The 26,939-nt window shown below is 49.7% G+C and overlaps 1 protein-coding gene across 1 annotated transcript in view; it reads right to left on the bottom strand.

The window, feature by feature from the left end:
• Window positions 1-26,939, bottom strand: part of LOC119962305 (dynein heavy chain 11, axonemal-like) — a 95,948-nt gene that overhangs the window by 56,747 nt on the left and 12,262 nt on the right. Inside the window, 3 exon segments of the mRNA XM_038790291.1 lie at window positions 2,176-2,358; window positions 3,303-3,545; window positions 12,320-12,511. Of these exon segments, the coding sequence (XP_038646219.1) occupies window positions 2,176-2,358; window positions 3,303-3,545; window positions 12,320-12,511 (618 nt within the window).

Raw genomic sequence — 26,939 nt, 5'->3', positions numbered from 1 at the left:
CGACAGGATAGTCATTCCATTGCGTCTCAGGCCCATGACACTTAGTCAGATTCATGAGGGGCACCACAGAATTGAACAGTGTAAGCGAAAGGCTAGACAAGCTGTCTACTGGCCAGGCATAAACAGGGACATCACTGACATGGTTTTGGGATGTGAGACATGTTTAAAGTTCCAGCAGTCCAAGGAGGCTCTACAGCAACATGAGTTGGAAACCTCTCCTTGGGCCAAAGTAGGCATTGACCTATTTCATTCCAATGGTCGTGACTACGTGCTCATTATCGACTATTATTCAAACCATCCAGAGGTACTGAAGGTACCGGATCTGACCTCCAAATCTTCAATTAAAGCAAGCAAGGAAACCTTTTCCCAACACTGCCACTGTCATGTCAGACAATAGACCGTGTTTTGACAGCAACGACTGGGCCGAGTTTGCAAGACTCTACAACTTTAAACACATGAAATGAAAAAATGAAAATTGCTTATTGTCACGAGTAGGCTTCAATGAAGTTACTGTGAAAAGCCCCTAGTCGCCACATTCCGGCGTCTGTTCGGGGAGGCTGGTACGGGAATTGAACCGTGCTGCTGGCCTGCTTTGGTCTGCTATAAAAGCCAGTGATTTAGCCCAGTGTGCTAAACCAGCCCCACATAACATCAAGTCCACATTTCCCACAGTCAAACAGGAAGGTAGAAAAAGGAATACACATCGTAAAACAACTCATTAATAAAGCTCTGGATTCTGCGTCGGACATCCATCTTGCGCTGCTATCCTACCGAGCAACTCCTTTATCAACAGGTCTGTCATCGGCACAGATGCTAATGAATAGCGATCTGAGAACAACGTTACCTGCGTTGCAATTTCCAAATCCAGATCATCTGCCAGTGATACAGAGAATGCAACAGCTACGCAATCGTTAAAGATTATATTATGACATGCATGTAACTACTCTAGGCTCATTATCTCCAGATGACACCGTTAGGATCAAGATACCTGATGGAGGTTAGTCTGCTCCTGCCAGAATCATAAGACAAGCAGCACCAAGATCATATATAATCAAGACAGCTGAAGGTAACATCCTATGTAGAAATCGTAGAGCACTTCAAAAAATACAACCACAGAAACATTTTCCAGACCTGCAACTCAACGAAACTATCTTTCAAGATACACTAACCAACAATCAAAGTACCGATGACACGCTAAGAACTGTCAAGACATCAGTATCACCACCTCATCCATTAAAAAGATCAACGAGACGACGAAAGAAACCTAACAGAATGAACTTGTACATACTTAACAGTCAATTTCTGTAATCATTACTCATTTTGCTTTGTACAAAGTTATACATATCATGTTTTTGGTTTTAATATTGTTATATATTTTTCCTTTGTTAAAACAAGAAAGAATTGCAAAAAGAAAGGGGGGGATGTAATGATATGTATATATGTAGATAACTAAAGGGTTAATTATAACAACTAACTGTAATACTATCACTAGAGGGCACCACTAGATTGCACTATCAGTATCAGCTCCCAGAAGATCTTGGTCTCTTTCCACCCAGGAGTGACTAGACAGCAGTAGTGTATGAGAGTTGGATCATAGTTAGCACGTGTAGTTTTGAATCAATTAATATATTAATATTTAATTACTTGATTACTAGAGATAGTTCTGTAGAGTGTCAAACTCACTAATAATTAATCGTTACTTAATAAATTAGTTTGCTTTAAGTTGAAGACTCATGGTTTCTTCAGGATCACACCATCAGACCCTTCTGGATTAATAGCAACTAGTAACAAAATAGATTACTAAACCAGTAACATAACAGTGCCCACCAACGCCGGCATCTCCACAATCTAAATATGAACACTTGTGAACTATTGAGTAAACTTAGGGAAATGCAAAGAGACAAGCTTTTCTTCTGCAGTATTATCTAAGTAAAGTGTTACAATTTAGTATTATCATCGGTTGAAATTTTTTCATTGTATTCTTTCAGGACTGAATATATTCATTGATGTACACAGAAAATATATTTTATGACCTTATGATTTTGAACTGTCCATTCTATGAAGCCTTAGTTTAATCAGAAAGAAAATGAGGTGGAATACAATAAAGCCTTTTGATTGGCATTATTCATTTAGAAAAGCATATTTCTATGTTTGCAATTTTTAAGCAAGTCTTACCTTTAACCCCAGATCAAGTTCCTTTAATGAATGTCGCACTTCTTGAATTAGTATATTCATTCTTTCACATTCTTGAAAACAAACCAGAATGTAAGGGGAACGCTCAGCTGATTTAGAGGTTATGTCAGCCATATTGTATTCCTCTGGTAGTTTTTCCAAGATATCATCCAAGATAGTCTTTACCTTTAAAGTAGTGCAAGTTGATTGTTAAGCATGATTCTTATAGGGTGGCATGGTGGTGCAGTGGTTCACACTGCTGCCTCACGGCGCTGAGCACTCGGGTTCAATTCCATCGCCGGATCATTGTCCGTGTGGAGTTTTCACATTCTACCGCGTCTTACCCCCACAAACCTAAAGATGTATAGGGTAGGTAGATTGGTCACGCTAATTGCCCCTAATTGGAAAAAAAATGAATTGGATACTCTAAATTTATTTAAAAAAAACATGATTCTATTTAATTTTATAGAAAATTAAATTTTATTCAGAAGAATATCAAATTATCACACTTTTAAAATAGTTTGAGATTCCTTTGGTTTCATTTTCTTCTTGCAGCTTACCAAAATATCAATAGATTTGTGCCAACTAAACTTTGAATACAAAAGCCAATATTTAACTCATTGAAGCTTCATGCTGAATGGACTACAGTTTATCTGAGTACCTCTTCCAACCAATGCGGGCAGGATTTTCTGCGATATATGTTGGCGGGGTCTTACGGTCCTGCCGACAGGGGACCCCTGCCACGGGCTTTGTAGGTGGCAAGGGGTGTATTCAATGGGAAACCCCAATGGCGGGTCAGAAGTCCCACTGCTGGCCACTGGCGAGTTGCCCGCCTCTACAGAACACACCGCGAACAGGGAGGAAAAATCCCACCCTACAAATGTCAGCTGTTTCAGTTATTTAGCAAAGGAATAAGAATATTAAAACATATAGTCAACATTCTGCGTGAATACACATAAAGTTCAATGTAAAATATTTGGCCATTTTGTCCAAATCTCAAATGTTCTCTTCAGTGACAGGATACCTCCTTGGAAATTTTACATTTCATTTTCATCAATATTAAATTAATCAATAATAAAAAATGAATACCTGAAGTCTAAAATAATTGTGTTAGTTCACAAGTTTCTGACCTTTTCCTCAACAGTCTGTGTTGCCCCTTCACCAGTTATTGAGTCTCTGGGCTGCATTTCTAATAACGTGTGAAGAAGGCTGTCTGACGTTACAGTCAAGAACTCAATCTCTGCATTTGAGTGGAGACCATAATGTACCGGACTTTCGGATGGTAACATTTCATCAATGTATCTATGATAGCCATTGTAATCAAGATTTGATGGAGCTACAAAACCAGGAGCTAAAGCCATTTTTCTTTCAAACTGTAACAAAGCAGGAAACAATTGTGAAAAATCAAATGCAATTTACCAAATTTAAGAGTGTGCTCAGCATCTTAATTTAGTGTATAAACATCTACATACTCATTTAAATAGCAATACAGCCAATGTAAGGCTCATTATTAACTTCCAATTGAAGGGAGCACACAAAACCTTGAAATCAGACAGAATTGGGTGAAAGAGATTAAGATGGTCATTCTACAGCACCTGAACTGAGGAAACAAGAAAAAAGCCAATGGTGGGTGACTCCTTCATCAGAATTTGGAAAAGAAGAGCAAGAAAGATCCTTTGTAAGTGCAATACTAACCAAATAAGGAAGAACATGAAGATAGGAGGTAAGGATCAGATAAGCAAATTATAAAATAATCTTTATTTTCACAGGGTAGGCTTACATTAACACTGCAATGAAATTACTGTGAAAAGCCCCGAGGTGCCACATTCCGGCACCAGTTCGGGTGCACAGTGGGAGAATTCAGAATGTCCAAATTACCGAACAGCACGTCTTTTGGGACTTGTGGGAAGAAACCGGAGCACCCGGAGGAAACCCACGCACATATAGGGAGAACGTGCAGACTCCGCACAGACAGTGGCCCAAGCTGGGAATCGAACCTGGGACCCTGGCGCTGTGAAGCAACAGTTTGAACCACTGTGCTGCCGTGCTGCCCTCTAAATTAGAGGTTTAATAGACTGGAATCAGTTTATTTTAATTGCTGAAGAGGTGAAAATGTATGCTGATATACAAAAGTTCATCTCATTATAGCTGCATTGGAAAAGACAAAGGGTTAAATTTAGTGAAGCCTGTTGGGTTGGCAGGAGAGTCTGGGGAAAATCGGATGGGAGTAACAATGCCCGATTCCCACTGTCAGGAAAACTATCCCTAATTAAACTGAGGGGCAAGAAGGGCCTGACATGTGAATCCAACTGACTGGTGGTGAGATGCCATTAGGCTCATTAATGAACCGCTTAAAGGTAATTATCCTTCCACCGGAATTTAGTAGTGGCTTAGGATTTAACAAGTCTCACATGACTCCCCCATGGCTCCTGAGGGCCAGCCAACAAGTCCTGTTTCCAGGGATCCAGCATTGAACATCTGGGAAGGTTCAGAACATATCAGATGCAGCCACTGCTCCTGGTGGCCCTGCCGACCTCTGACTGATCGACCGCAAGATTTCCATTCTCTGAGGACTTTAATAAAGTGGTAGGCCTGGACTGGCCAGTTAAGTGCGTGACTGTACTTAAATTACTTTGGGCCTTCCCCACAGAAGTTATGCGGGGCTCCCATTGGTCAAGGGGATGCACAACACTAGACCAAAATTCCATCCAAAAGGTCAATTGAAATAGTTTTAAACTAGGAGGGAATTAAGTGAAATGTGATTGGGAGAAATTAATATAAAAATGGCACTCCCAGCCAAATCCTGGGCAGCACAGTGGCACAGTGGTTAGCACTGCTGCCTCAGCGCCGAGGTCCACGGTTCGATTCTGGCCCCAAGTCACTCCGTGTGGAGTTTGCACATTCTCCCAGTGTCTGCGTGGGTCTCAACCCACAACCCAAAAAGGTGTGCAGAGTAGGTGAATTACCCCTTAATTGTAAAAAATAATTGGGCATTCTAAATTTATTCAAAAAAGACAGTCAAATCCTTCCATGGCCTTACCCCCTTTCAACCTCTGCAATCTTTTCCAAACCCACAACCCTCTCAGGTATTCTACACTCCTCTAATTCTGACTACTTCTGCTATTGGTTGCTGTGCCTTCAGTTGCCTAGGACCCAAGTTCTTGAATTCCTCACTACAACCTCTCTGTCCCACTATCTCACTTATCTCCTTTAAGGAACTCCTTGAACTTACTTCTTTGACCAAGCTTTTGGTCATCTGACCTAACGTCTCCTGATGAGGCTCGGTTGTCATGCTTTGTTCATAATGCTCCTGTGAAGCTCCTTGGGACATTAAAGGCGCTAGATAAATATAAGCTGTTGAATAAAGTCACTATTCAGATCAGAGAGCTACAGTATGGAAATTAAATACTGGGCAGAATCTATTGTTTCCAGGTGACGGAGTTGGAGGCAGAAGGTTGGTAAAATTGCAGGGAAATGTGATGAAATAGAACCCTAATGTGTCTGCACTGCTGGCCAATTTTCCCAGTGGTGGTCAGGAAGCGAGTCGAACATCTGGATACTAATGGTGGGCAGGCAATAGAAAGCTATTTTGCAGTGCTTTTAAATTTTACCAGGGGCACACGGTATCCACAAAGCTTCAGCAGCTCACCAGGTATAGGGAGATGAGAGCTCAGTGGAGTTGGCTGGAGGTGGGATCATTCAGAGCGCAGCATTTCAACACAGGAAGTGTGAGGGGCAATAAAGCATGGAACAGATTTGCTCTCTGAGGTTCAGTTCATGCTTGTAGAGTTATGAGATGGGGGAGGCTTTCGGACTTGCGTGAACAAATTGACAATGGCTCTCATGCACTCAGATTCTGAGTGTTCCTGTGGAGGAGAGAATGGGAGAGAGAGCGAGAGACCAGTGCAATCACCTGGAGTGGGATTGCAACACGCCACAAAAATATCGGAGACCCTTGATGGGACACAATGTAGGTCTCTCCTGGATCTATCAGAAGCTGGTGCTCCAGAGCAGAGTAATCTTTTCTACTCCAATGAATTAGATAATAGCAGTGGACATCCTCTGGGTACCTGAGGCATATAGGACCTGGCACATAGCGGGTCACTTGCATCTGTACAGGATGCCTCTTCCATGTAACTTCATGAAGCTTTGGTGTCACCATCAAAGGGGATAAGGACCACCATTTACACTAGGAGCACACATATAGGAGTCTCAGGGGCTTCAGAATAAACTCCTCCATTTTTGCAGAGCACATCTAATCCTTCCCTGTGCACCTGGTGTGGTTGTAGGCACCTCAGGCCCATTTCGCCCATGGGTGAGGTGATGGTATGCTGGTCATGGCCACCTCATGCATCAACAGGATGGTATGCTGAATGTGGCTCTCCATGAGAGTTACCACTCTCCTCAATGGAGGGAAGCCATGCGCTTACATGCCAGGGACCTGGCACCAATCATGATATGGATGAACTCCTTCTTTGCGCAATGGGTGTGAACAGCCTATGAGAACTCTGACAAATGACCCCATATTTCACACTGATGCTCCAGCACACTTTGCTGATAACTCCTGAGGCTTACCAGCTGCGTGAAGCCGAGTCCTTCCTCAGTCCTACAATGGGAAGCAGCTGCATTTATCACTGCCTCGATTACCGTCTCACATGTATCTGTGCTATGCTCACCAACTGGTGTCACCCTTTCTAATTATCAGTACCCACCAATGTTTCAATATCTGTGCTGGTGTAGAGTGAGCTAGAATAATGTGATGCTGCCTCTTCATATGGTGGCTCCTCTCTGACATCACATACATTCCTCTGCCATCGATGGTGCCTTACCTAAGTAGTCCAATTGCGTTGTGTTTTCCACCAACTCCTTCTGCCTGTCCTTCATCTGGAGCTCCCTGTGTTCATCACTGGCCACCACTGTGTTGTAGGTAGTGCTTGCATTAGGTTCAGCAGCCACTTCGATGAATTTACCCACACTCTATGGACACCACAGGCTGCCCCTGCTGAAACCCCTTCTAGTTCCATTCCTTCTTCCTTCATCAGCACCAATGCAGCAAGCAGTGGCACTCTGCATCGAGTTTATCTCTACTTCCTGGCATTGATGAGCTTGTTTCTTCTGCAACACAGACAACTGTGTCACTGGTCTCTCATAGCACACTTACACTTGTCATTCTGTGCCAGTTTCAAGGTCCAACATTTTTCCACTGGGAGGCCTGCTGCAATAGGTCTTTAATGTTGGCAAGCAGCGATCAATGCTGAGTAACCAGGAGCTATAACATTTTTCACAGCCTCCGCTATTCTCCCCCCCACAAGCCGCCCCACGACAACGAATCGCTGCTCGATGTTTTTTATGGCGAACAGCGATTCTCCCAGGCCAATGGGCCGAGTTCCCAAGCCTTTACGGCACACCTGCTTGCTGCCGTCGTAAAAACGGCCACAACATGCACGTTCTGGGCATCCAGGGCCCCGATTGGCACGGCAGTACCACGGCCGTGCCAAGGGAGGCATGGGGCCGCGATCGGTGCCCACCGATCGCAGGCAGTGCGTCCGTAACGGACGCACTCTTTCTCCCTCCGCTGCCCCGCAGGATCAGTCCGCGGGGTGGCCGAGGGAGATGAGGGCCCACGCATGTGCGGGTTGGAGCCGTCCAATCCGCGCATGCGCGGCTGACGTCATTGTGCGCGTCAGCCGGCATGACGCTTGATGACGGTCGCTAAGCCCGCGATGCCATGCTTCACGGGGCCCCGCTGCTAGCCCCGCCCGGGGGGGAGAATCGGGTCCCAGGAGGGGGCGCGGAGGCTGCCGTGAAACACGGCCAGTTTCACGGCAGCCTTACGACTCGCCGCATTTGCGGAGAATCGCGCCCATAGGACTTCAGCTTTCAGGTAAAATTTAGCCCACTGTTTCACCGGGCTGTATTCTCCGATTCTGGGGTCACGTCCCCACGCAGGTGTGGGAACGGCCAGGAAGACTGGCGCTTATAGGCCATCGATTCCTTGTTTTGCTGGGGTCTAGCAGGATGGCAGCGTAGAGCACCTGGTTCTAGCTGCTGATATGCCCCGGAGAATTGCTGGGTCCGTGGTCGCACATGCGCACGGTGGGGGCCTGCTGCAGCCGCGTTGTGCTACATGGCAGACGCAGCCCACAGACCCGACCCGCAAAATAGTGCCTCCCCTTTGGCTGGCTCACGCGTCCGACCAACACTCAACAGTGCCTCCAGCCCTGTAAAAATGTCCCCCCTGCTCATGGATCGGCCCACGCCCGACTGTAATGGCACTAGACTGAGTCCCGCAGCCACCATGTTGAATTCCCGACGGTTGAGACCATGAGAGACCCACGCCGTCGGAAAATTGGCCGGTCGGGGGCGGAGCATTGGGGGCGGGCCTCAGGCAATGTTCTGAGGTCATTGATACGTGTCACAGCGTACTCTGCGAGTATGCCGCTTTAGAGGGGGCGGAGCATCGTGAAAACAGCGCACCCCCGATTCCGTTGTAAACTTGGATTTTCCGGCCGATCGCCAAACGCTATTTTGGCGTTGGCAACCGGAGAATCCAGCCCCATCCAGTTTGTATACAACAGCAGACCAAAGATGGAAAGGTAGAAAGGTGGCAGAAGTTGTGAGGTTGTAATATTATTCAGAGTGCAGTACCATAATCTCGAACACTTATCTTGTTTTAATATGACAGATATAATTACTTTCACTTAATCCCATGTTCCCTCCTCACTGCTTGTCATTTCTAGAGTGCACAGGCCATTTGTACTGAAGTTTCCACCAATTCTGGTCTGTAATTAATCAATAGGAGGTGAAAAAAGCGAGATGTATTGAACTGCCATCTTATTTTCATCCTCTGCTTAGGGAGCCATGTTATTTATCCTCTGACTGGAAATTTGGTTTCCATACATGACATTGCTACATTTTAGAAATAAATGCAAAGCACTTTTCAAATTTTGACAACAGCTATATGAATTCAAATATTAGAATTGTGTTGACAAAACAAGACGCAATATTGAAGAAACCTTAGATGCAATGAAAATATGAGAACACCCGATGTTATTCTTGTTATGTCAAAGGTCCTCAAACTGTGAGGAATGGACAATTAGCTAAGTGCAGCAAGGGATGGAAGCAAAAATAGAAGCTTTAAAATTTGCAATCAATTGGAATTTATAAGTCACGATCCACCTATGTTTATTCCACAAGGTAAACAGTACTGATAATGCTGGAAATCTGAATATACATAGAGAGAAACAGAATTAAAAATTTCAGGTCGGTTGCAATGAAAGGTCACTGACTTGAAATGTTGACTCTATTTTTCTCTCTCCACAGATGAACATGGCCCTCTAATTGCACTCCTGATATAACCCCATAGCCTGATATACTGGAGGTTCCAGGGAAGGCTCCATGCTAATGAGAATGTTCAAGTTTTTCTTAAAAGAGGAGCTTAACGAGGGGAGGGAAAAATAGAAGAGGAAATTTAAAAGTAGGGAGAAAAGTGGAGGAAAGAGAAAAACCGCGGGGTGAAAAAGATTAAGAGTGAGAAAATGAAGAGAAACAGAAGTGTTTGATCACTGACTTACCAATGTACATAGCTATTTAACTGGGATAGGTGGGCCAAACACTTTTGGAATTAATAATTATATAAAATCTAAAAAAAAAGGAAGGTTAATATTTGCTAAATAATTTGATTGCAAATAAATTTGATTTAAATTGAAGGAAACATGTTGGCTGGTTTAGCACAGTGGGCCTAAACAGCTAGCTGTAATGCAGAAGGCGGCGAGCAGCGCGGGTTCAATTCCCGTACCGGCCTTCCCGAACAGGAGCCGGAATGTGGTGACTAGGGGCTTTTCACAGTAACTTCATTGCAGCCTACTGTAACACTAAGCGATTATTATTAGATATTACTTTGTACTGAACAACAACATAATTCCCAGTAGGGGAGCCCCGGCTCCAGTAACTTGAACATATACCAAGACAAACACCTGGTTTGGGTGCATGTGCTCTTCCAGGTAAGTACGACACAATCTTCTGTCCCAGTCATCAGTTATAACTGACCACCATACATTAATTTTCACCAAACAGATAACCAGGTCTTCCCAACGGTACCTAAAATCCCAAATCATTCCATCAGGATTTACATTTAAAACAGCATTCTTAAGCTTGACATTCATGAATGAATACTTTATACATATCTTTTAATAATGTGGTCATAATAAAATTGACTTAGTTGAGCCTGATGCTACAATGAAGAATAGGGAGGCAACTAAATATTAAACAAAGTTACTATTAACAACAACCCTCATCGTTCTCATATGAAACATATAAATCATCCATAGAATAAATATAACATGACACCACTGGTGATATACCTTTGATATTCTTCCACCCATGGACAACTGAGTAACTGAATTATAGATCTTCACACTCTCAAAATGAATTACAATAATACAGCATGACCTTATAATTTTGCACCAATTTATCATCTATTTGATAATGGGATGATCACGCTTGTTTAATTAATAAAGTAAATTTTATCTGCCTTGTGATTGACACACTCGTGGGGACCTCCTATCTTAACACCTGAAAGGCAGCCACAGATGCCAATGGAAAACTATTATTATTGCAGAAAACATTTTAAATATTAATTTATTAATATTTATATATCCATAGGAATGGGAAACATTCTACCACATTAGTGGATAAAGAAAAAGCAGAACTGTAAAGACACAATGCTCATGGAGGGTGGTGTTGCTCAGCCCCAGATGGCCAGAAATCAGATGAGTTAATGGACCCTTTGATACCCTTACTGGCACCCAGAACCAAGTTTGAAGACCAAAGGTCTGGAAAAATATCTTCAGTTTCATTTGATAATCTGCTTTTGGAAATGTACATGTATCTTTTTATCCTTCCAACTAAGTTGCTTAAGAAACCAGACCAAAAGACAAAGTTTGCGAAGGAATAGTAAAATGTGCTTTAAGAGATGGCAAATAAAGGTCAGCAGTTCGATGGATTTTTGCTGTATCTTGGTGGACTTTTGTCTAAGATGCCCAAACTGTTCCCAATTCATCAATTTCAGCTTGGAGTTGTCAGGCTGACTGAAAAGAATGGAAAATGTCACCTAGCACACAGAGTGAAATCCATCAGCTGAGACATAACTACCGCAATCGAGAAATCAGGGAGGGCTGGCAGTTCAGTAATAGTATTGGATCACTGTTAGAGAATAATGGTGACATGTCTGCTCATAGTATCGTAGTCCTGCCTGTTCTTCCATCCATATCTTAATGGTTTAATCATAATATTTGAGCCCTAGCCATTAAGTATAATGTGCTATCAATGAGGTAAAGTTAATTCATGCACTGCTGCATAGAGTTTATAAAGAATTTAACAAAACTTGTTAATGAAATAAAACACAACTCTGACCATTTTCTTTGCTTTCCAGTGAATTGGATAAGAAAATAATTCTGTAAATCCTAATTGCTTAACAAAGTTGTCCTTTCCTGTGCAATGGTTGAGAGTTCAAGAAAAATTATCTATGGAAATGTGACAGGGAACACATTTTCAAAATATATAGGAAATGTGTACCACTCACTCTGGTCTCTCAACACAGTTCAATTGGCTCCCATAAAAAATTCCAAGATTAGGCAAATTTGATTGTCAGAAGCTTGGAAAATCTTGTAATTTTCAGCACTTCTTACATTTTTGGAGCTATGATCAGAAACTGGAAGAATTTCACACATCCAAACATTAGCACCATCATTTCATGCAATATAATTGTTGTCAGTAATAGTGCAGAATCGTCCATATGCAGTTTCAAAGTCAGTCAGTGGAAGCAATTTAAAATTATTTGAGAGTCAGAATTACCAGTTAAACCTGAGTGGGGAAGTGAAGGATGGGCTGGTGGCAGGGACGAGGTAGAAGAGAAAGGAAACTAACAATGAGAGAGAGACAGGCAAGGTCCCCTCCAGGCCTTTCACTTTAGTTGAAGACAAGATTATGGTCTGGGCTATTTAGATTGTGATAGTTCTAATTGGTTTCTACTGGAATGTCAGGTCAAAATAGTTTTTATTCACCACATACTCATACCGCACTGTATAAATAAAATAACTATAAAATAATTTCAGTACAAGTAGAAACTCATATATCTCCACATTACCTGAGCATTTGCTTCCAAATAGCTGAATAAAACATGGACTGAGATGGTTAGGTCTCCAGTATTAAAAGGGTACTTTCGATTCCAGCCCTGAGGTCCAAATTTACGCCGTTCAGCAACACAGGCATGGAAGTAGCATAATGAAAACAATATTGTCTTAAATTCATGTTCACGGGAACATTGGTCTAGAATATCCTGCAATGAAGGTATACAAAATGTGCTTATATATAATAAACGCAAGTCAGGTAATAATTTCACAAAAGAGAAATAATAAAACCCTATTTAGTAACATGGCTTTTCCACAATAGCCAGACATTTGAATTTTTGGTTCTATTTGATCAGAAAGATATGAGGAGGGACAGGTAGTATTGAGGAAGCAGGAGGGCTGCAGAAGGACTTGGACAGCTAGGGGAGTGGGCAAAGAAGTGGCAGATGGAATGCAATGTGGAAAAATGTGAGGTTAGGCACCTTGGAAGGAGGAATGGAAGCACAGACTATTTTGTAAATGGGAAGTGCTTAGGAAATCAGAAGCACAAAAGAGACTTGGGAAGCCCTTGTTTAAGATTCTAACGGTTAACGCGCCGGTTCAGTTGGGCAGTTAGGAAGACAAATGCAATGTTAGCATTCAAGTCAGGAGGGCTAAGTACAAGAGCAGGGATGTACATCTGAGGCTATATATGGCTCTGGTCAGACCCCATTTGGTGTATTGTGGGCAATTTTGGGCCCCGCATCTAACGAAGAATGTGCTGGTCTTGGAAAGGGTCCAGAGGAGGTTCACAAGAATGATCCCTGGAATAAAGAGCTTGTTGTATGAGGAACGGTTGAGGACTCTGGGCCTGTACTCTTTGGAGTTTAGAAGGATGAAGGGGGATCTTATTGAAACTTACAGGATACTGCAAGGCCTGGATAGAGTAGATGTGGAGGGGATGTTTCCACTTCTAGGAGAAACTAGAACCAGAAGGCACAATCTCAGACTAAAGGGACGATCCTTTAAAACAGAGATGTGGAGGAATTTCTTCAGCCAGAGGCTGGTGAATCTGTGGAACTCTGACACAGAAGGCTGTGGAGGCCAAATTCACTGAGTGTCTTTAAGACAGAGATAGATAGGTTCTTGATTAATAAGGGGATCAGGGGTTATGGGGAGAAGGCAGGAGAATGGGGATGAGAAAAAATATCGGCCATGATTGAATAGCGGTGCAGACTTAATGGGCAGAGTGGCCTAATTCTGCTCCTATGTCTTGTGGTCTTATGGTCTAAAATCAACTTAAACAATAAGAATAATCTTTATATAACAAGTAGACTTACATTAACACTGCAATTAAGTCACTGTGAAAAGCCCCTAGTCGCCAGATTCAGGCATCTGTTTGCGTACACAGTGGGAGAATCAGAATGTCCAATTCACCTAACAGCACGTCTTTCGGGACTTGTGGGAGGAAACCGGAGCACCCGGAGGCAACCCATGCACACACAGGGAAGATGGACATGACCCAAGCCAGGAATCAAACCTAGGGCCCTGGCGCTGTGAAGCAGCAGTGCTAACCACTGTGCTACAGATCACCTAACCAGGTATGCACAAAGGAGGGTGGGATTTTCCGCACCCTCCCCCCTGCGCCCGTGGTGTGTTTTGTGGTGAAGGGAGGCAGCCCACCATTGGCTGGCAGCGGATCCCACTGCTGTCAACGGGGTTTCCCATTTATGCATCCCCCCTTTTTATTGGTTTTCAGACTAAGCACAGTATCAAGATAATTGCAGTTTTCATGTTCATTTCATCCATCAACAAAGTGTCAGGAAAGAGCTCTGCTTGCATTTAACTGTGCGATCAGATCAGAACTACCTGCTGTTAGGCACAACTATAGACCTAGACATCTTAAACAAAAATCTCAAAAGTGCACGCTTCCACTTAAATTTGCTTTCCCTTTACAGAAAAAAAATTTGCAGTTTATTTTTTGAGGATTAGAATTTCTCCATCCCAAGTTCTTTTTCCTTTTCTTTGGTCCCAAAGGACCAGTTTATTTCCAGTTGAAAAGGTGACGTTCTCCCAGGTCTTTGACGTTGCTTTGAACTGACCAATTTCAGAAAAACAAAAGCGCCCATTGATATATGATTTTCCTCTCCTTCACTTCATGAGGAAAAGCATCTTGTTACCACTCAGTTTCTGCGCACAACATGTTACATCAGCAACCCTGCAGGAAGTGTGTTAAACACAAATACTACTCTTTCCCTACCATGGTTCAGCATGATTGGTCTTCCAAGACTTAGGGTAGAATTTTAAGGACAGAGAGTGTTCGGCACTTACCATCCTGAGAGTTAGCATGCAACGCGCTACCACTAACACTTGGAAGGTCCACTGCCATTTAACACACACTTGAGTGATGATTGGCAGTGGGCGGGGCTTCCTTCCAAGGGCTGATGAAACTCCCACCCATGAGAGCTGTCGGCCAATCAGATTGGTCGACAGCTCTCCAACCCGGCCAGCACACAACACTGCAGTAATAAAAGTAAATTACTGCAGATGCTGGAATCCGAAACTGAAGAGAAAATGTTGGAAAATCTCAGCAGGTCTGGCAGCATCTGTAGGGAGAGAAAAGAGCTCACGTTTCGAGTTCAGATTACCCTTTGTCAAAGCTCTGTCAAAGCACTGCAGTGGTCAGAAACGGTACTGGAACACGGCGCGATTCTCCGATGCAGTGCGGCATCGGGAAGGCCGCCGTGAATTCGGCTGAGTTTCACGATGGCGCGAAACGGCAGCGTTCCCGATCGATTCTGGCCCCGGGAAATGGGCTAGGAGCAGGGCCGTGGGAAACATGTGGGGGATGACGTTTGAAGCCCGTGACGCCCCGAATGACGCCGCTCCGCGACGACAACAAGGGAGGGGGTGAAAATGACGGAGCCACGGAGGGCCGCCCCGAGGTTTGGTGAGACTGACCTCGAGACCCTCCTCGATGAGGTGGAGCAACGGAGGGGCCATCATATGCCCAAGACGAGGGCATCGCCACCCTTCCAGCACCATGCGACGGGCCTGGCGCGAAGTGGGCACCGCAGTCAGTGCTGTGGGGCAGACCCCTCGGTCTGGGGAGCAGTGCCGGAGAAGATCCACGACCTCACCAGGGTTGCCGTGGTAAGTGCCACGAGGGTGGCCCCGGGTCACAATCATCCCCCCATGTCCCTCATCACCCACCTCCCCCCCAGGCACAAGAGGGATGGGGGGCAAGAGTGAGTGGAGGGTGGTTAACAAAGTTGTCACAGACCCACATGAGCGCTGCGACCCCCTGGAGAGATGCCATGGTGTAGCTGCAACTTTCCCCCCAACCTGTGCCAATATCTGAACGCCGTGATGATCCCTGCCGAATTGTGATGATCTATCTATGCCACCCCCCCCCCAAACAGGACAAGACTGCCCCCCCCCCCCCCAAGAGGACAAGACTGTTCACAACAGCCGGGAGCGGAACAGAACCGGAGGCGGTTCACCACTCTGCACCCCCTGACAGTGTTCGAGCAGAGGGCACTGGACCTTTCGGGGGGTATCTGCCACCCGGGAGGTCGCGCAATGCAAGGTTGGAGGTGCAGAACCAAGTGAGACAACCCTGCATGACAAACCCCCCCCAGCCTAGCCTCTGTCCCCTCACACTCTACCCACTCGACCCCCCATCCTCTGTCCCCTCACACTCTACCCACTGGACCCCCCCATCCTCTGTCCCCTCACACTCTACCCACTGGACTCCCCATCCTCTGTCCCCTCACACTCTGCCCACTGGACCCCCCATCCTCTCTCCCCTCACACTCTACCCACTGGACCATCCTACGCCCGGCCGAGCGTGTCTAACTAACCCCGTATTATTCTGTTCCCTAGGGCATGGTGACGAACGTCCTGGGCCGTCTGCTGCCACACACAGGCACCCATCAGCCACGACCACTGCACCCAGGGCCACACGCCAGAGGGTGGCAGGAGGTCGGCCAGGAGTGCCATCCTCCCAACCCGGGACCGTCGATTAGGACGCACAGAGGACGTCGGCGCAGTCAACAGACTCACCTGATGCACAACCAGACATGGGCTGCGTGCAGCCCGTGCTCGGATATGACTGGGACGAAGACACTGTTGGTTTTATGACGGACGAGGACCTAGAGTTTGCGGCACTGCTGTCTCCCACACCATCCACCATCCCAGAGACACTCACCTCGGTTGGCCAATTAAGTGATGAGGCTCCTGGGTCACGGTCTGGTGTGCACCACACAGCTGAGCCGGTACAGCAGGTGGAGGTCGGAGCAGCCGAGGGGCTGGATGGTCGGAGGGAAGCCCAGACCCAGCATTCAGCTGGCTCCCAGACGTTTCCCGGGTTCCTGGATTTACTCGACCCACGTGGACAGCCGATGCATTTTGAAACCCAGGGACACAATGACGGGATGAGGGCCGTCTTCCAGCAGCTGCAGACGCAGTCAGAGGAGTCAAACCGCGTCCAGGAGCCGGGAGTGGTGCCGCTCATGGCAGCCACCCAGGCCGACACCGCACGGGTGGCGTCCGCGGTCAAGGCAATGGGTGAAACGGTTTTTGGCCATGGGTCAGGTTCTGCAAGGCATGGGCTTAATGTGCACGCGTCATCCTCGGCCCTGGAGAGGGTTGCCCTCTCACAGGAAGCAATGCGCCAGAGCCAAAACGACATTGCCAGCGCGCTACAGGCCCTGGCCGAGTCTCACCAGGCCATGGCCCAGTCCCAGCACGCCATGGCACAGTCCCAGCAGGCCATGGCACAGTCCCAGCAATCAGTTGCGGAGAGCATCGACCGCCTGACACACGTGCTGGATGGCGTCGCGCATTCACAGGTTGAGGTCGCACAGTCCCTGGCGGGAATGTCTCACTCCCCGGACTCCATCTCAGCAGACCATGGCACAGTCCCAGCAGGCCATGGCACAGTCCCAGCAATCAGTTGCAGAGAGCATCGACCACCTGACACACGTGCTGGATGGCGTCGCGCATTCGCAGGTTGAGGTCGCACAGTCCCTGGCGGGAATGTCTCACTCCCTGGACTCCGTCTCAGCCAACCTTCGGACCCTGGTCGGTACAGTTGCAGGCCTCCAGGACTGGCAGCGCCAGGTGTCGGTGGGGCGACGGGGCACCTCCCCCCTTGCACCTCCATCCCACAGTGAGGCCCCGGGGCCAGCCGGGCTCCCCGAGGGAGGAGGAGGTTCTGGGGCCCGTCCCATTAACTCCATCACGGGACGTCCCTGAACGCTCGGCCTCCCCCGTCCCATTCGTGGTGCATCGGATGGGCAGCGGGCAGAGCAGGGTGGCACCACATCATCCGAAACACCCGCGGAGAAGCCTGGCTCATCAAGGTCGGGTCGCCCCAGGAAACAAGTGCCGACGAGGAGACATGTCGCAGGGCGTGATTCTCAGAAGTCCGCCTCCACTCTTGCTGTATCATCTGGGGATTCACTTAGACGTAGTGGTAGGGCCCATAAGCCAATGAAGAGGGACACAGAGTAAGTTGGCACGGGTGAAGGGCACAGTTTAGTTGTAGGGGCTAGGGCATCTGTACTTAATATTTACCATTAAACTCACTGTTGCACCTAACTTGTAAGACTGTGTGATTTTTCTGTTGCCAGGGAGATCGTGATGGTGACCGAGTGTCGCTGGGGTTGACGAGCGGTGAAACTGCGGTGCCGGGTGTGCAGTCCCCCACCCCCCACAGTCGGACAGCGTAGTCCTCGGCACTCCGACGCCAGCTACCCCATGCGGGCACGTGATGGAGTGCCCCTGACGAACTCAGCGGCCACCAAGGTGGATGGTTCAGCTATTGCCATGAGTCAGACTTTGTCTAACAATTCTGAACTCACAGCTCTTCACAGAGCGGGCTGTCATCATTCAACATGGCACTGATCACACCCGCTGACACAGCCATCAATGTCGTGCCATACCGTTTTGCCCCAGTGGTAAGGGTAATCTCGAAGTGGAGCAATGTACACGGAGCGGGGTGCGGGGGGGGAAGGGGGGGGGGGGGGAGTTGTGTGCTGACCGTCTGCACGACTGCTGATGCAGGTGGTAGGTGGTTCAGCGCTGCCGTCGCACGCGACGCGTGAATCTTGCAGCCACCAACGCGCCGCGTGCCCTCTGTCCTCGCCGGTGCCGTCGTGCAGCCTCCTGGACATTTCCAGCACCCGGCTTGTGTCTGTTTGCTGTGCCCGACGCACCACCAACCTCCTCCACCTCCTCCTCCGTCTCCATGTTGGCACCACTGCCAGTGGCTTCTCCCTCCGACTCCTCCAGCAGGGCATCTCCCCTCTGCTTCGCGATGTTGTGTAGCGCACAGCAGACCACAACAATGCGAGCGACCCTCTCAGGCTGGTACTGCAGGGCCCCTCCGGAGCGGTCCAGGCACCTGAATCGCATTTTCAGAAGACCAAAGCAGCGCTCCACCACACCTCTGGTTGCTGAATGGGCGTCATTATAAAGGGTCTCCGCGTTGGTCTGAGGCCTCCGTATGGGCATCATCAGCCAAGACCTCAGTGGATAACCCCTGTCGCCCAGCAACCAGCCCCTCAGCCGGGGGGGCCGTCCCTCAAACATAGCAGGGATGAACGACTGCGCAAGAATGTACGCATCATGCACACTCCCAGGGAACCTTGCGCACACGTGCATGATCTTCATGTGGGGGTCGCATACCACCTGGATGTTCATGGAGTATGTCCCCCTCCTATTAGTGAACACTTCCCTGTTGCCTGCAGGCGGGCGCATGGGGACGTGAACACCATCAATCACTCCCTGGACCATCGGTATCGCGGCCACGTTGGCAAATCCACGGGCTCGTGCTTCTTGATTTGCTCTGTCCTCGGGAAAGGTGATGTAGCGGTCCACGATGGTGAACAGGGCGTCGGTCACATCCCGGATGCACCTGTGGACCGATGCCTGCAATATCCTGGATAGGTCCCCGCTCGGACACTGGAAGGAACCGGTAGTATAGAAGTTAAGTGCCACCGTTACCTTGACGGCAACCGGTATCGCGTAGCCTCCTCCTGTTCCACGTGGGGCGAGGTGCGACATGAGGTGGCAGATATGTGCGACCGTCTCTCTGCTGAACCGGAGTCTTCTCCTGCAGGTGGTGTCCGGCATTGTCTCGAAAGAGATCCGGGCACGGTACACCCTAGGCCTCGATCGCCTCTGGCGCCCTGGCTCCACCATCAATGTCTCCTCCTCCTCTCCCCCCCCCCCCCCCCCCCCCCCCCCATGCTGCTCGACATCATCCTGTGCCATCCTCAGCGTTTTGGGGGTCAATGTTCCCCTCGGCATCCCCCTGGACATACCGGCCATGAGTGCCTGCGGCCTGTACGGCTACGACGGGCCACTCCGCGGCCATTCCCTCTGCTGCTGCAGCTGCCCCTGCATCCACTATGGGATGTCGCTGTGGACGCTGCTGGATGTCCAACTGCAGTGCAGCGGCCCCAACCACTGCGGTGAACATCGCCGTTCGGTTCGAATACATTATGGTCACCTACAGAAGGGTGGGGGGGGGGGGGCAGAGAAACAACATGTTAGACGGAGGTTAGTCGACACCCCGGCAGCCACCTGCCACGGAATACCTGTGTGTCCCGGTGGCCTGGCCGCGCTGCTGACACGCGGACAGCCTTACCCCTGGTCACTTTCTGTGTCCAACGGGCAGTTAACAACGTCCTCCTCACCAGTGCATCAGTGGCCTGTGCCCATCAGCCACAGGGCAACCAGCAGCCGCCGCTGCCAGCCAGCAGGACTGGCTGACGACTTTAAAAAGCAGGTGCGGACGGCGACGGCACGCCGTCGGGACTTCGGCCCATCCGGGCCGGAGAATAGCGGGGGTTCCGGAGAATCGTCATTTTGGGTGCATCAGGCGTTTCTCCAGGTTTTGGCGCGCGGAACACGACGGAACAGATTTGGCCGTTTGGGAGAATAGAGTGAGCGCGTCGGACCGGCATCGCGTGAAAAACTGGCGCGGCCCGCTGTTCTCCCAACCGGCGTGACATCGGAGAATCGCGGCCTAAGTGCCTGGAACGCTGTAGCCAGTTACAGCGTTGCAGTGGTCAGAAACGGTACTGGAACTAAGTGCCTGGATCGCTGTAGCCAGTTACAGCGTTGCAGTGGTCAGAGACGGTACTGGAACTAAGTGCCTGGACCGCTGTAGCCAGTTACAGCGTTGCAGTGGTCAGAGACGGTACCGGGACTAAGTGCCTGGATCGCTATAAAGATAAGTTCCAGGGGTCTGTTGGCAGGAGGGTAGGCGATGCTGAGGGAGTGAGCGATTATGGCTTTGGAGGTTAGGCCAAGGGTGGAGGGAGGCCTGGAGCTCCAAGATCCCGAAGGGGAGTGCACCCCAAATCTGATGGTGCCTTCAGCTCGAGGCAACTCCACCCTCCCTCGTCACTGAGACAGAGAAAAGTTTTTTTCTCTGTTTCTCACCCTACTCGCACCCACTTCTGCCAGCCCAAAAATTGAAGCTGGGCGAGAAAAGGCCCTTGAGTGGCCATTTAGGGGCCATAATAGGTGAAAGGCAGGTTTCGCGACAGAGGTCATGCTTACCCAACCGTAAAATTGCATCTGGATTTGGCCAGAGCGATCCCAGGGGGAAACCCTCCCATTCATTTTTAACCATCCCCCCCACCTCAGAACCCGCCGTGGGGAAGGTATACAATTCTGCCCTTGGACACTAAGCCACATTTAAACTTTTGTAGGTTACAAATAAAAATAATAATCTTTATTGTCACAAGTAGACTTACATTAACACTGCAATGAAGTTACTGTGAAAAGCCCCTAGTCGCTACATTCCTGCGGCTGTACGGGTACACAGAGGGATGTTATGGGTCAGAGTTTAGAGAATCCCAAAGTGTATCATGGAGTTCACCTGACCTACAATGTTTAATAGATTGTGGTATGGGGAGCACACGGCCCACTCTACAGGTGTGGTGCAGCAGAAATGGACCAGTATTTTTTTAAAACAAAACAATGTTTATTCTATGAACTCAAGTTAACCTTTTTAAAAGAAACAGTGAATATCTTAGCAACCAGTAAATAAGAAACACCCTCCCAAAGAATGCAACACCAAGTAACCTGTATGCTGTCTTTTACACCCAAGCGACTAGGGGCTTTTCACAGTAACTTCATTGAAGTCTACTCGTGACAATAAGCGATTTTCATTTCATTTCATTTTCATTTAAGTAACTCCTCCAAATCTTTTTAGCTGTAATATTACATATTGGAATGGCCTCTGGAAGCCTAGTAGACGCATCCATTATAGTCAAAAGATATTGATACCCACTTTTTGTTTTCTAAAGCGGTCCTACGCAATCAATTAGGACCCTTGTAAAAGGTTCCTCAAATGCTGGAATGGGTATTAAGGGCACTGGTTTTATCACTGCTTGAGGTTTCCCTATCACTTGACATGTGTGACATGGTTGACAAAATGTAACTACATCTTTATGTAGTCCAGGCCAATAAAAATAATTCTGGATTTTAGCTCGAGTTTTTCTTATTCCCAAATGACCTCCCACTGGTACCTCATGTGCAACTCGCAACACCTCCTTTCTATACCATACCGGCAACTAGGGGCTTTTCACAGTAACTTCATTTGAAACCTACTCGTGACAATAAGCAATTTTCATTTCATTTTAATCGTGGTGAATTTAGCACTTCACAGATGCCAAGTGGATTCCCGTGGGTGGGCGGGCCATGTAGCATGCAGAGGTCATTGCCTAGTATACCAATCAGTCCCTGATGCCTGGACATGTGCTTGAACACTGCATGAGGCAACACCACACAAACAACATTCGAACACCCAGGGGATGGGACACAGCTCCAGTGATATGTCCACAGCCGGAGGGTGGGTGAGGGCCACGGGGACGGGTGGGAGGTGGTGGGGGGGGGGGGGTGGAATGCCTGGAGAGATGGATGAAGGATCCAGGGGGTCAGCCCCCACTGCGGAAAAAAGTGACAGAGGCATCACAATGGTTGTTCAAAAAGGAGTTTGATGTGTTGTACAATACCCCACTTCTGGTGGTGCTGCCCCCAAACGCTCCCCCTCCCCACCCCCTGCCTACTCTCCCACCCCACCCTCCCCAGGTCCCCTCAGTGATCCTCAATGAGCCGGACCATCCTAGACCTACCACTACGTCTAGGTAATTCCCCAGGATTCACAGCTGAAGTGGAGGCTGCCAGCTGCCTACCTCGTCCTGTGACCTTCGATGCCCCTGGCGTGTGTCGCCTGTGGGCTCCGGGTAACATACGTCCAGAGCCTCAGCATGAGGCTGGGCCCCAGCTGGGTCTAGGGATCCAGCAGCCCTCCAATTGCTGTCTTGCCTGGGGTTTCCTGCCTCCACCTGATGCGTATCATCAGCAGTGCAGTGCTCACCAGATTGTGCCCCGAAGCCTGTCCGCTAACATGTCCCACCGAGGTGAGTGTGTCTGCTCTGGTGGAGGGTGGGGATGATAGCTGTGCTGGGACTATAACGGTTGCATCCTCAGAGCTCTCCTCTGAGGTGTTCTCCTTAGAGTCAGGAGAGGGGGCTGTTCGGGATGGGCTAGCTCCATTGACTGGAGGACCTGCGGGAGAATGGACATTGGGTCAGTGAGAGGGATGGGTCAGTCAGTAAGGCAATCACTACTCACGTTTGATAGGTCCTCTGGGTGCAGCCTGGTTGTTCCTCACCACTACCGCATCCGCCAGCCTCCGCATGGTTGACCACCCTGTCCACGGCCACCTCGAGGGCCCGCTCCTCAAAGGAGGTGAGGATTATTATGTCTGACACCCACCGCCTGTCTGCGCCCTCGCCGCCAATCACAGAGAGGGCATCGTTAGCGACAAGCATGATTCAGGATGGTGGGAGATGTGAAGGCAGGGTTGAGGGTGGATGCTCCCTAAAGGGGGGGGGGGGGTGTTGGTGTCTACTCACTAGAGTTGCCCGGTGTAGGTTGCTGACCTTTTCCCGGCACTGAAGGCCAGTCTTCCTGGTCACGTTCCCCAAGCTGACGGCTGGCGCCACCTCATTCCAGGCAGCACAGGCTTGTGGCTCATCCTCCGGTACCCTGGGGGGAACAGGACTGACTCCCTTCCTGGTCTCCACCACATCCAGGAGCCTCCCTGTGGTGATATAACCACTGCAGTGATGTGTACTTGCAGTAGGGGGATGTATGCCTGTACCTGTAATAGAGGTTCCTCCGGTAAGCCCTTACCGACTAGCTACGCCCACAGGGAGCTTGTGTATAAATATGCGTGTGAGTCACTCAGACGCTAGTCTACAGTTGCAGATGGAGGAATAGCATCGCACAGCAATAAAGCCTCTATTGTACTTGTCTCTCGTCTTTGAGTATAATTGTTAGCGCCACAGTTTATTGCTGTGTGATTTTCTGTTCACCATGGACATCAGAATCAAGCCTGACCGTCTGCAGCTGGATCCGCAATCGCCTCATGCCAGGAAAGACTTTGTTCACTGGCTTGCAGTCTTCGAGGCCTACATCTCTTCAGCGGACCCTCCCCTGACGGAGGCTCAGAAAAAGCAACTCCTGTACTCCAGACTTAGCTCCAGTGTCTTTCCGCTAATTCGAGATGCAACTGACTACACCACAGCTATGGAACTGCTCAAGGAGAACTATGCACCATCGGCGAACACCCTGTTTGCAAGGCATCAACTCTCTACTCGCGTCCAGAAGCCGGGTGAGTCGATTGAGGACTCACAGCCACGGAACATTCTGACTTACTCATGCGCGATGCCTTTGTTACAGGCATTGCATCGGACCCCATCCGGCCACGACTGCTGGAAGGGGCCGCCCCCGAACTCACGGCCGCAAAGGCTCTGGCACTTTCCATGATGGCCGCCTCCCGTAGTGCGCGATCTTTCTCAGCTAGCCACTTGGCCCACCCGTCCTACCCCTCGTGGACCCTGCAAACGGCCCCCCAGGTCCACCCGTCCTACCCCTCGTGGACCCCGCAAACGCCCCCCCCCCCAGCAGCCGCCCCGCGCACTACGCCTGCGCTGCTCATCGCATCGCGCTCCCTGGGGGTCTCCACTGTTACTTCTGCGGTCAGCAGGAGCACCCCCGCGAGCGCTGCCCGGCCCGCACCGTGACCTGCAAAGCTTGTGGAAAGAAAGGCCACTTTGCAGCGGTGTGTCAGTCCCGGACGGTTGCCGCTATCGCGCCCCCGGTCCCCTCGCCTCAGCCGCTCGCTCAATGGGCCCCGCCGTCCGCATCCCCCGACCCCACGTGCGATCAGTGGGCGCTGCCATCTTTTGCCGCCCCTGCCACGTGCGCTCCATGGGCGCCGCCATTTTGTCCCGTCCCCACAACATGCGCTCCATGGGCACCACCATTTTATCCACAGGTACTCCAGACGCTGCCATTTTGTCCTCCCCGCGGAACGGGGCCACGGGACACGGGTCGCTACCGCTCCTCGTCGGACTCATCTGACTCGACCGCCGATCGCCTGCTACTCGCCTCCATTACGCTCGCCCAGTCGCGTCCTCGCATCCTGGCACCCTCTTCCACATCGGTGCTGGTCAACGGCCACGTGACCTCCTGCCTCATCGACTCCGGGAGCACCGAGAGCTTCATCCACCCAAACACGGTAAGGCGCTATTCCCTTGCGGTCCATCCCGCCAACCGGCAGATCGCTCTCGCCTCCGGGTCCCACTCTGTCCCGATCCGGGGTTTCTGCTTGGTTAAACTTACTGTTCAGGACGTGGAATTCGACCGTCTCCGTCTGTACATTCTCCCCAACCTCTGCGCATCACTCTTACTAGGCCTGGATTTCCAGTGCAATCTCCAGAGCCTCACCCTTAAATTCGGCGGACTCCTACCTCCCCTCACCGTTTGCAGCCTCGCGACCCTCAAGGTCGAGCCTCCCTCCCTCTTTGCCAATCTGACTGTGGATTGCAAGCCCGTCGCCACCAGGAGCAGACGGTACAGCACCCAGGACAAGGCCTTCATCAGGTCCGAAGTCCAGCGGTTGCTTCGGGAGGGTATCATCGAGGCCAGCAACAGCCCTTGGAGAGCTCAGGTGGTAGTGGTTAAGACCGGGGAGAAGCACAGGATGGTCGTGGACTACAGCCAGACCATCAACCGGTACACTCAGCTCGACGCGTACCCCCTCCCCCGCATTTCTGATATGGTGAATCAGATTGCACAGTACCGGGTCTTTTCTACTATTGACCTGAAATCCGCCTACCACCAGCTCCCCATCCATAAATCGGACCGTCCCTACACTGCCTTCGAGGCAGACGGTCGTCTGTACCAATTTCTTAGGGTTCCCTTCGGCGTCACGAATGGAGTCTCGGTATTTCAACGAGAAATGGACCGAATGGTTGACCGGTACGGACTGCAGGCCACCTTCCCGTACCTCGACAATGTCACCATCTGCGACCATGACGAGCAGGACCATGATGCCAACCTTTCTAAATTCCTCCACACCGCATCTCTCCTTAATCTCACGTACAACAAGGAGAAGTGCGTGTTCCGCACAGACCGCTTAGCCATCCTCGGCTACATAGTCCAAAACGGACTACTGGGGCCCGATCCCGACCGCATGCGCCCCCTCATGGAGCTCCCCCTCCCCCACTGCCTCAAGGCCCTCAAACGCTGCCTTGGGTTCTTTTCCTATTACGCCCAGCGGGTCCCACAATACGCGGACAAGGCCCGCCCACTTATCCAGTCCACACATTTTCCCCTCTTGGCCAAGGCACAACAGGCCTTTGCCCGCATTCGATCTGACATAGCCAGGGCCGGGATGCACGCAGTAGACGAGACACTGCCTTTCCAAGTAGAGAGTGACGCTTCAGATGTCACACTTGCCACCACGCTGAATCAGGCAGGCAGACCCGTGGCATTCTTTCACGCACCCTCCACGCCTCCGAAATTCGCCATTCCTCTGTTGAAAAGGAGGCCCAGGCAATCGCTGAAGCGGTGCGGCACTGGAGGCATTACCTGGCCGCCAGGAGATTCACTCTCCTCACTGACCAACGGTCGGTATCCTTCATGTTCAACAACACGCAGTGGGGCAAGATCAAGAATGACAAAATCTTGCGGTGGAGAATCGAGCTCTCCACCTTTAACTACAGGATCTTGTATCGCCCCGGCAAGCTCAATCAGCCCCCAGACGCCCTCTCCCGAGGTACATGTGCCAGCGCAAAGTGAACCAGCTCCGTGCCTTGCACGACAGTCTTTGCCATCCGGGGGTCACTCGCTTGTACCATCTAATCGAAGCCCGCAATCTGCCCTACTCCGTCGAGGAAGTACGGACAGTCACCAGAGACTGCCAGGTCTGTGCCGAGTGCAAGCCGCACTTCTACCGGCCAGATCGCGCACGCCTGGTGAAAGCGTCCCGCCCCTTTGAACGCCTCAGCGTGGACTTCAAAGGGCCCCTCCCCTCCACCAACCGCAACACCTACATGCTTAGTGTGGTCGATGAATTTTCTAGGTTCCCCTTCGCCATCCCATGCCCGGATATGACGTCTGCCACCGTCATCAAGGCCCTGGATTCCATTTTCGCCCTGTTCGGTTTCCCCGACTACATCCACAGTGACAGGGGATCCTCATTCATGAGCGATGAGCTGCGTCATTTCCTCCTCAGCAGGGGTATCACCTCCAGCAGGACGACCAGCTATAATCCCCGGG

This window comes from Scyliorhinus canicula, chromosome 2 (assembly GCF_902713615.1).
Source record: "Scyliorhinus canicula chromosome 2, sScyCan1.1, whole genome shotgun sequence".
NCBI classification, from domain to species: Eukaryota; Metazoa; Chordata; class Chondrichthyes; order Carcharhiniformes; family Scyliorhinidae; genus Scyliorhinus; species Scyliorhinus canicula.
Note: the sequence above shows the minus strand (reverse complement) of the source record. Positions and strands in the feature narration are given on the sequence as shown.